Source organism: Callospermophilus lateralis, chromosome 4 (genome assembly GCF_048772815.1).
Source record: "Callospermophilus lateralis isolate mCalLat2 chromosome 4, mCalLat2.hap1, whole genome shotgun sequence".
NCBI classification, from domain to species: domain Eukaryota; kingdom Metazoa; phylum Chordata; class Mammalia; order Rodentia; family Sciuridae; genus Callospermophilus; species Callospermophilus lateralis.
Window position 1 is genome coordinate 76005269 of NC_135308.1, and position 11261 is coordinate 76016529.

The 11261-nt window shown below is 39.0% G+C and overlaps 1 protein-coding gene across 1 annotated transcript; it reads right to left on the reverse strand.

The window, feature by feature from the left end:
• Positions 1-1200: 1200 nt before the first annotated feature.
• On the reverse strand, positions 1201-10933 carry Aicda (activation induced cytidine deaminase). The gene is made up of 5 exons (XM_076852632.1): positions 10856-10933; positions 4688-4835; positions 2067-2337; positions 1642-1757; positions 1201-1268 (listed from the first exon to the last, which is right to left on the reverse strand). Exons 1-5 carry the CDS (start codon positions 10861-10863, stop codon positions 1215-1217), a joined length of 597 nt encoding a protein of 198 aa, XP_076708747.1. The 5' UTR covers positions 10864-10933; the 3' UTR covers positions 1201-1214.
• Positions 10934-11261: the final 328 nt, after the last annotated feature.

The following is an 11261-nucleotide window of genomic DNA, read 5'->3' on the forward strand; positions in this document are numbered from 1 at the left end:
GTCCGCCGAAAACTAAAAAAAATAAAATATATATATATAAAAAATAATAATAAACTGATAATAGTTGTGTATACCAGTTTTTATCTGCATTGCAAGGATCGCTAGGTAATAATTGCAAAAGGATAGTTATTCTGAATACTATTTTCCTCAGCATCAAGGATAGTTGTTAGGGACAAATAGAGAATCTATGTTTACTATGATTTTGCTGGAAAATCACAATTTTCTTTCAGTGCTTTCTCACCTATCCCTCTCAAATATTATTCTTGTTTGTCATACTCTTTGGGAGAAGCATCACACACATATAAAAGGTGGAAAACCTTGACCTGCTTGGCATTGCTGAGTTTAAAAGGCTCACCCTGAGAGAACAGATTTTCCTCTTCTCAACATTTAAGCAACTCCCTTCCAAGTGTACAGTAGGTAGGAGGTGTGAAGCTTGCAGGTATTTCTAAATTATGAACTTCTTCAAGAGTTTCTTTACAGAGGATTTTCTTCTAAGGCATCAACTCATCATTTCAGTGTCATCTTCACAGTCCTCATTATGGATTTTAAAAACCTTTATTAAAATCACATTGTGACTATCTGCAGTTCAAACCCTCCACCCCCATCCTCTTATATACAATATAAAAACATGCCTGAGACAATGAAAACATGCAAAATATGTTTGCATATTAATGCTTTGGGGACAGGATTTGGGCTTACAATCACCCAGATTCTTTCATCAGGAGGGTCTACAGATCATGGCCTGATGGATGAAGTTACCCAATGGGAACTTCAAAGGAAAAAGAAGTAGAAAAATATGTTGCTAAAATCTGACAAAATATGACAATAAAATAATAAAGGATAGTAATATAAAATCATCCGATCTTCTCGCCATGCTTTTTAGGCTGTGCCTTCTCTTTTCTTTCTACCTAAAATTCATAGAACATCGACACTTTAAGATGGTCCCAGGTCCTGCAGTTCTGTTCTCTTCCAGTAGAGGGCAATGCTGCACTCAAAACTGCACCAGTTGCAAAATCACCCTGGTCAGCCTGCGTTCCTTCTCTATGATCAAGACAGATTATTTTTAAATCATATACAAGTATGTTTTCCCTCTCTACACTCTAAGAAATTAAGAGTTGAAGAGGAAAAACAGAGAAGGCTTGAAGGATTATTCTTCTATCTGCTGTCTTCAACAAAGATATTTCATCATACATGACATGCCAGGAGGTTTGCTATCAAAGTCCCAAAGTACGAAAGGCGTCTCGTAAGTCATCCACCTCATATAGGGGCTGCAAAGAAAGAGAAAAATGAATGTAGTGAATGGCTTCAAAACTGAGCTGGACAGGGAAGTCTTCTAAACTGCATGGCTTATCTTTTTAACATTTTGTTAGTAAATTGGAATTCTGATCAGGAGGGAAACACAGCTGAGGAATCTGAGGAGCGATTAACAGAAAGAAGACAAGTAAAGCTATGAAAGAAGGAGAAGGTAAAGGAAAGACATCTTAGCGGAGGGCTCTGAACTATGAATTAACAGAAGGGAAAACTGAATTATAGGAGAAATAAAGTTTCGTCAGATGAAAAACGAGAGTGACTTTTAAAAATATAAGAAGCTCCAGGAAAAGACTATAGAGAGAAAAAGTGAAGAGCAAGGAAGCCACTTACCAAAAGGATGCGACGAAGCTGTCTGGATAGCCGAACTGAATTTTCATGCAACCCTTCCCAGGCCTTGAAAGTTCTTTCGCGATTTTCTACAAAAGTATTCCAGCAGTAAAAATAATCTTAAAAAAAAAGAAAGAAAGAAAGAAAGAAAAAAAAGAAAAGAATGAGGGGACGGGGGGAAAGATAGTTCAGGTCTTCAACTAGAAGTAAAGAAAACCCTGGTCCCATTTCCTCATTTACCCAGGACCTTGTCTCCAAGCCATTCACTGCTTTCCTGGAATTCTAATCAATAATTTTGACTCCCATCGTGAACCAGGAACCTTAGGCAATTCTTCCCCCTGAGTTTTCCCCACTGACTCTTCTCATTCTGAATTGCAATTTAAAATTATGTCTGCTGCACAGAGCCTGCGCAAGATTCCCCTTCGCACCTTTGAAGGTCATGATGCCGATTTGTACCCCAGCCCGGTGCAGCCTCCGCAGCCCCTCAGGCTCTGCCTTGTAGTCCTCGCAGAAGTAGAGGCGCGCGGTGAAGATTCTCAGACTGAGGTTGGGGTTCCCTCTCAGAAAGTCTGCCACGTGCCGGGCACAGTCGTAACAGGGGCTCCAGGAGGTGAACCAAGTGACTCGGTAGCACCGGCCAGGGTCCAAGTCCCAGTCCGAGATGTAGCGGAGGAAGAGCAATTCCACGTGGCAACCTGACTGGGGAGAGAGCAGAGAACTCAGTTCACTGACCTTTGTTGTGGTTGTGGTAACTTCACAGGTATTCTCTCCCACAATGAGCTTTTAGAACGCTGACAGTTGCTGTCTTTTGTGTTACACAGAGGTCAAGCAAGAGCTCATTAGTAAGAGGTGAACCAAAACCTTTGTGTGTATTTAACACTGGTCTTACCCAGTGAAGGAAGGCTAAGGATTTTTTTTTCTTTTTGGGGGCGTGTGCGGGGAGAAGGATGAAATGAGTTAAGTAGAAAATGGTAGAAATAGCATCATACTACCCGTAAAGAGATTGAATTTGTGCTTTGAAGTTATTTTTGCACATTTTAAGAAGGAAAAATGTCTTGGAAGTTTCTGTTGATGAAACATTGTGGAACTACACGTGGACCCCTAGGTGGAGCTAGGACAATTTGTGAGATTGATTGGGAGGATGCAAAGAGTGAAAATAGATTATGGTGAATCAGACAGGTGGGTGTTGTAGAAGTAATAGGCACTAGTATGGGCCAAGAGCAATTAAATAATGTGTTCTCTCATTGTATAGTCTCAGTGATTGTAATAATAACTGCAATAGTTAGGTATAACAGGCCAAACTCTTATTGCAGAAGTCATTAATCCCAGAATATGAAGACAGGTTTCATTTTCTAGCTTCACTTTTGAGACTTAAACAAATTACTCAACTTTTGGTTCTTACATTTCCTCATCAGAAAAATGAGCTGGTATTGTGAGCATTAAATGTGAAAGTGGGGATAAAATGAAAGGTTTCTATAAATAGAATGTGTCACATTACAAAATAAGAAAATGACTTGAATGTAAAATCATGATGGTAATAAAGATTGGCAAACAAATAAAAGCAATGAAAATAGCATGACATGCCACACCACAGATTCTTCCCTGGGATTCAACCAAGACTAGATGTTACAGAATGTTAGGAGAGGAGATATTCACAGGCAGAAGCTTATGTAAGACCATTTGATTTTGAGGAAGAAGTTTTTTTAAACTCCCCGCCCCGATGTACAGGGGATTAAACCCAGTATTACTCAACATCCCCAAACCTTTTAAAATTAAAAAAAAAAAAAAATGAGATAGGGTCCCTCTAAGATGTGGAGGCTATCCTCAAACTTTCCATCCCCTGCTTCATTCAGTCACTCAAGTTATTAGTTGGTGAAGAAATCTTCTGGAAATGTAATCCTATCAGGCAGCTGAAAGTTTGATTTAATTAACCAATCAATGGAGGCTTCTCTGAGTTTTCTGGGGCTCACCATAGTAAATGTATTTTCTGGTCTTCAATCTACATGAATAGGAGGAAATAGAAATCATTGGGAAAAGAGAATTGAGCTGCTATAATTTCACCTATATTTTTCATCTTTATAAATTTTCAAAAATTTTAAAGACACAATTTTTTTTCATTTAAAATTTTGCTTGAGCTGGGTGTGGTGGCATATGCCTGTTTTAGTCTCAGGTGCTTGGGAGTCTGAGGCAGGAGAATCACTTAAGTCCACAAGTTCAAGAACAGCCTGAGCAACATGAAGAGACTCCATCTCAGGAAAAGAAAAAAAAAAGTTGGAATTTAATTTGAGGGACTGGGCACATGACTGGGGTACAGCACTTGACTAGAATGCTAAAAGGCCTGAGTTTGACCCCCAGCACCACAATAAATAAATAAATAAATAAATAAATAAATAAATAAATAAATAAATAAATAAATAAAATGAGCTGGTAATATTTCCTCATATCAAAATCCTCTTACCTTAATCTCAGGGCAATTCAGAGGCTGGGGATATAGCTCAGTTGGTAGAGTGCTTGCCTCACATGCACAAGGCCCTGGGTTCAATCCTCAGCATTGCACACATGGGAAAAAAAAAAAAAAAAAGGCTGGAAAAGGGGAGGAAAGTTTGGGATCAAGTATGGCATTAGGGTACCAGGCATGATTGAGAAGGACATTAAATGACCTTTCAGGCCATGTCTAATATGGGTGCATTGGGAGGGGGGAAAGAAGATTTGAAGAAGTTAGTGAAGACAGAAACGCAAAAAAAAAAGGGGGGGTGGGCTAGGTTCAGTGGCCCATGCCTGTAATTCCAGAGACTCAGGTTAGGCAGGAGGATGGCAACTTCAAGGCAAGCCTCAGCAACTTAGATAAGACTTAGCAACTTAGGGAGACCCTGTCTTAAATTAAAAAATAAAAAGGGATGTGGATCAGTGGTAAAGTATCAATCCCCAGTACTGTGCCCCCGCAGTCCCCCTATCCTCTAAAAAAAACCAAACCTGGACCCTCAGCAGGTAACTAAAAGCATCTACTGTTTAGCTTTCAACTGCTGGGAAAGCAAACTTTGATTGATACCTTGTTGCGAAGGTGGCCGAAGTCCAGTGAAAAGGAGGTGGCACTATCCCGACGCTTCACCACATAACACAGGTAGGTCTCATGCCGACCCTTAGCCCAGCGAACATTTTTGAAATGGTAAAGAAACTTCTTCCGATTCATCAGAAGGCTGTGGGTGAGAGGAAGGAGAAGGAAATCAAGAACACAGTTCACTCTCTGGTGACTTTGGGTTTTCCTTCAGATGATGATGATGATGATGATGATGGGTGGTGGGGATGGAACAAACCCAGTACCTCTTGCTTGCTAGGCTCTACCACTGAGCTACATCCCCAGTCCTGTTATTATTACTTTTAAAATTTATAATTACTTGGAAGCATCTTTCCCTTCATTTGCTGGATGCCTGAGACCTACTGAGCTTGGAATCCTGCTTAAACATCTTTTTCTGCTTAAAATTAAGACCAACTGAGAGAAACTTGGCAAGAACCCTAAACTCATTTGAGTTCAATAGACAATCTCCTCCCCTGGCTGTCTACTAGATGTTGATGACTTAATATTACAAACTTGTTCTTCAGTCTCATAATTATTTTTTTAGGTTTCCCTCCAGTTTCTACTTAAATCTCCAATATGTACCTCAAACTCAACATGGCCAACAGCATCCCTAAAATGTCCACTGTCCTGAACTGCTACTCCCCCTGACTTTACCATGTCAGGTAACCAGACTGGAAACTTGGAATCATCCCTGATTATTTCTTCTTCCTTATTCCACATGTAATTAATTATTTAAATTTGTTGACTCTGTTGGGTCTCAGAAAAGATACTTTGCCCTGCTGAGAACTTTGAATTACAGAAGTGTGAGAAATCTCAGATGCAGCCTCTGAAGCCAAGTGTCTGACCTTCTGCCTTCCTGTCTCCTGTCTAGCGAAAGTTAGAAACCAGAATTCCTCTCCCTCAAGAAGGATCACAGAAGCTAAACCCCCTCTCCCCAAAGCATGCCATAAAATCTGGAAAGGCCTCTCTCTCCCTTCTCTATTAAAGACTCTCCTTGCACAGGTGTCTTCCCCTATACCCAGGAGAAGGAATGCTGCATGGACAGGCCACGTAGAATCTGGAGAGACCTTGCTGAGTTTCCTCCCTTACTGAATTACCATTAAATCAGATCCCTTTGTCTAGTCACATTTCCATGTGCTTCCTGTTCTTCATTTGAATCTAAACATAAAAACAGTTTTCCATGGGTTTGGGGGTCTTTAATTAAATAAACTTGTTACGTTTTTCTTTCTTTCCTCCTCCTCTTCTTTTTTTTCTGTTTCTCCCTTCCTCCCTCCTTCCTTCCTTTCTTTTTTTTTAATACCTTTTTAGTTGCAGATGGACACAACACCTTCATTCATTTGTTTTTATTTTTATGTGGTGCTGGGGAACAAACCCAGTGCCTCACACATGCTAGGCAAGTGCTCCACCACTGAGCCACAATCTCAGCCCTCCTTCTTTTCTTCCTGCCTTGCTGGTGATGGAACCACTGGTTTCATACACAGTAGCCAAGAGCTTTGCCTCTGAACTATATCTCAGCTATATCTCAGTTCTTCTGCTGCTTTTATAACTTGGCAATATAATCTTCATATTTAGCTAGGTGCGCTCTCTCTCTCTCTCTCTCTCTCTCTCTCTCTCTCTCTCTCACACACACACACACACACACACACACACACACACACACGGACTGACTGTCCCTCCTCTTTGTTTCCTAGCTCTAAATGCAGTATCTTGCATAGTAAATTGAATTTGTTGAGACACTCTTTGGTAACTCAATTTCCTTAAGGAAATTTAGAATCCTTTTTAAAGCTGGGAACATAGTAGCACAAGCTATGTGGCAGGGTTGCTACTAAAGCAAGAGTGCTATCTCTGGTTTTTGTGTGTCCTTTTTTCCAGAAATATATTTTTCCAACTTGTGGAGATAGTGCTGCTACCTAATGATACTGGGTAGAAAAGCAAAGAACTTGTAAAGGCCTGGTAAGGAATTTGAATACAGTTTGCTGGCAAGAGAATTGAAACTTTTTTGCACTTTTTTTTTTTTTTTTACATTGAGGCATAATTTACATACAGTAAATTTTGCCCACAATTCTGTGAATATTGGCAGATGTAAACACCCCACACTGCTACCACAGTCAGGTTACAGAACATTTCCCAGGTAACTCGCACAGTTTCTTTACCCCACTTTGCAATCAATTCTCCTCTCCACCAGGCAACCACTGACTTGCTTTCTGTAACTATACATTTTCTATCATTTCATATAAACCATACATCATATCTTTTGGTCTTACTTCACTTAACATAATGACTTTGAGACTCATCCATGTTTCATAGTTTGTTCCTTTTTCCTGCAGAGTGGTATTCTATTGCATGAGTATAGCATGTTTTGTTTTCTCATTCACCTGTTGATGTATATTTGGATTGTGCACACTTTGGTGCAACTGTAAGTAAAGGTACTATGAACATTCATGTGCTGGTCTTTGTATGGACATAAAATGAGAATTGATAATTTAATAACGTATTATAGGTGATAGACCTGGTCTTAAAAATTAACTGCCCCAATGTTGACTTTATTAGATAGAAAATCTAGGACAATAGCCGATTAGAGCTGTTTCAATTCTGTTTTATTTTGGTACCAGAGATTGAACCCAGGGGTGCTTAACAGAACCACATCCACAGCCTTTTTTATTTTTTGTTTTGAAATAGGGTTTTGTTTAGTTGCTTAGGGCCTCACTAAATTGTTGAGCCTGGCCTCAAACTTGTGATTCTCTTGCCTCAGCCTCCTAAATTTCTAGGATTACAGGCATGCTCTACCTTGCTCAGCTGGCTCTTTCAATTTAAATGTCTCCATTTACACACATAAAAGTTATTAAAAAACATTTTAAACCTTTAGGAAGAGAACTAGATTTATCAACAGTATAAACATTGTATGTATCAAACAATATAAAAAGTAGTTAACTGTATTCATTTATTTAGTACCGGGGATTGAACCCAAGGGTGCTTACCCACTGAACCACATCTCCAGCCCTTTTTAATATCTTATTTAGAGACAGAGTCTTGCTAAATTGCTAAGAGCTTCACTAATCTGTTGAGGCTGGCTTCAAACTTACAATCCTTCTGCCTCAGAGGCCCGAGTTGCTGGGATTAGAGGCATGTGCCACCTTGCCCAGCTGGATTTTTTTTTTTTTGTACCAGGGATTGAATTTAGGGGCACTCAACCACTGAGTCACATCCCCAGCCCTATTTTGTATTTTATTTAAAGACAGGGTCTCACTGAGTTGCTTAGCACCTCACTTTTGCTGAGGTTGGCTTTGAACTCACGATACTCCTGCCTCAGCCTCCCGTGTTGCTGAGATTACAGGCTGTGTTTTGTTTTTAAGTAAATTACGAAATTAGGTACAAGAGGTAAAGCTCAATGGTAGAGTTTTTTGTTTTGTTTTGTTTTGTTTGTTTTGCTTTTTGGTACCAGAGATAGAACCCAGGGACACTTAACCATTGAGCCACATCCCCAGCCCTTTTTATATTTTATTTTGAGACAAAGTTTTATTTACTAAGCTACTTAGGGCCTCCCTAAACTGCTGAGGCTAGCTTCAAACTTGTGATCCTCCTGCCTCAGCCTCTTGAGCCCCTGAGTGTGCAGAAATGTGTCACCATGCCTGACAAATAGTAGAAATTGTGAGAGACACTGAGTTCAATGCCCAGCACCAAACAAAAATTAAAAATGCATAATTGATAAGAATCTAAAATGGATACAAAGCCTCAGCAACAATCAGCTTTATTTTAAAATAGTAATAATGTATTATGGTAGTCACTATAGCACCACCACTATTTCTATGAGTACTTAATTAATTAGCATATAATAACCATCAGCATGTGTAATCTCAACACATAATAAGCACTTAATAAATATAGAAGAGAAAGAAAAAAATTTTTGGAGCCCAAATAGATGTTGTTGTTGTTGTTGTTATTGTTTTTGTCTGTGATACTGAGGACTGAATCCAAGGGTGCTCTACCCTAAGCTTTGCTTATTTTTAATTTTGGGATGGGGTCTCCCTATATTGCTTGGACTCTCCGTGAACTTGAGATCCTCCTGCATAAGACTTCTGAGTCACTGGAATTATAGTAACACAACACTGCACCCTGCTGAGTCAACAGATTGAACATCATCTCATACCAATATCCCTTTTATATTCAACCTTTGGGGTTGTATAGATAAAAAAAGAAAAAAAGTGAGAAACCTTTTACCTTTTTTCCCTTCTTCCATGCTGGGGATCTAAGCTGAGGGGGCATCCATCATACCTTTGAGGCAAGCACTTGACCACTGTACACCACCATCCCTGGAAATCTTTTTTCATGCACCACAGGTGGTATGTGTATATGCATGTGCCTGTGAGCTTATGAATGTGTGTGTGTGTGTGTGTGTGTGTGTGTGTGTGTGTTAGGGCAGGTTCGGTTATCATGATGAAGGAGAAATGTGTGTGTGTGTTAGGGCAGGTTCGGTTATCATGATGAAGGAGAAATGTCCCAGGAATATAGAAAAGAAGGATATGGAATAGTAAAGGAATTCAGAGTGTTTTTGTGTCCTATCTCATGTGAAATGGCAGTTGGCCTTTACTATTTCAGTCAAAAGTTGTGCACTGGAATGAAATGATTTGCTGGAGCCTGATCTGTTATGAACTTTCTTGATCCATTTCTTCCCTAGCTTGGAACCTGTTTCCAGGACCTGTTCTTCTATGGTGTGTCTCCTAGGCAGGAAGGACTTTGAAGAGGCAATTTTTTTCAGGCCCCCAGGTTGACAGCTGTTTGGACAGCTGTGTTCCCTGAGGCAGAACATGAGCTGCATCCCCAGCAATGCAAACCAGAAAGAAATGGGTTAAAAATAATCCTGACATAGTCATCTTCTGCTATCACCAGTGAACTCTGCACATAGGACCTTCGTGAATGATAATTATGTATTGTTGTCCTTTTGTCCTGTTGAATTTTGTCTTTCTCTATCCTTATTTGTCTTTCTCTGAATTTCAACAACTGACTTTTCCTTTGCTTTGCCTTTGCTTATGTACAAAGATTTCCACTGGACCCTTAACCAGGATTTATACCTCAGATTAGTATTCACACTCTCACTGCAAACTGAGGAGACAGTTGGTATTATTTTTTTCTCAAGAAAATGTTCTAAAGAGGATTTAATGTACCATTAAAAATCTTATTTTTGTTTATTTGCTTTTGCAGGACTAGCAAGCACTCTACCACTGAGCTACACCCCCAGCACTACCATTGAACTTCTTAATTATGGAGTATAAATTATTTGTGAAAGAATTATATTGAGATAATATATGTAAATTAGGTATGATTTCCCTATATTCCTAGTAATCATCATGATAAGAATGGAACCACCGTATAAAACTATAATGCACTAATAAAGATATGGAAAAAATTAGAATGGAATAAGCTCTATAATAATAACTTACCATAAAATGCATGTTGAGACACTGAAAACTTTACAGAATCCACATTTAAGAAGTAAGTTAGACCATATTTGAAAAAATGTAAAGATTAGTCAAATAGTAAACATGCCACTAACTGGCCAGTACTTGGACCTATAACATAAAATAACTTGCTTAAATTAATTTTTATCTTTATAACAATCTTAATGACTTTCAAGCAATTAATCTTGAATGTTTTATATATTTTTTTAAGTACAAATTTCCTTGCCACAGCTAAATTATTTCAGTAGTCTCCCTAGGAAAGTTTGTCTTCAAACAGTTTTATTATTGAACATTTACAGATTTATCATAAAAAATTACCACTACTATTTTTAGTATAGTATTGCTATGACCTTTTTATGATTTGAGTCTCTAAAGATTGCTCTGTTAATATTTCTGTCATAAACTAGTTCTGGTTGTGGCAAATCCCAGGACAGATCAGTACATTGTGCATTTTTGTGTGTGTGTGTGTGTATGTGTGTACAATATGAAAAAGAGAGGGATGGAGACAAGTGCAGAACAGAGAAAGTTAGGCTGAGAACATTCAAGTCCTGATCAGAAGATGAGTCAGATTCAGAATAAAAAAGAGCACATTGACCAAACAGATCTTGCAGGTGAGAAAGGGATAGCTACTGACCTCACTATTCAGATTTACTTGAAGAAACCCAAAAAGGAGATTGCCTCTTACCTGTCCATAGTGGATTCCAGAGTGTCTTTCTTGATTCTGAAAGTCTTAGGCCAAGAAAATCTTGCCTCAAACAATGATGCTTCACTGCCTCTGTCTGACAAAAAATTGGCCCCTCACATTCAAATTTGAACTTGCCCTTGTAGACTCCTCCCCACATAGCATCACCACCACCAGGTACCCCAATAGCCTTCTTCCTAATTTGGGTCCCGTGAAGATGGGTGGGGTTGTCATAGGCAGAGTCATAGGGGTTAAATGATTAAAGGCAGCTTTACTGAATGTTTCCTTTAGGGCTGCCTCTAAGAAACCAAGAAGTCCATGCTTCATAGGTAACAAACATCAGGAGACAGTAATAGTATACACTTCTTAAGTTAGAATCATGGTAATATCTCCCCCACCACCTCTTTCT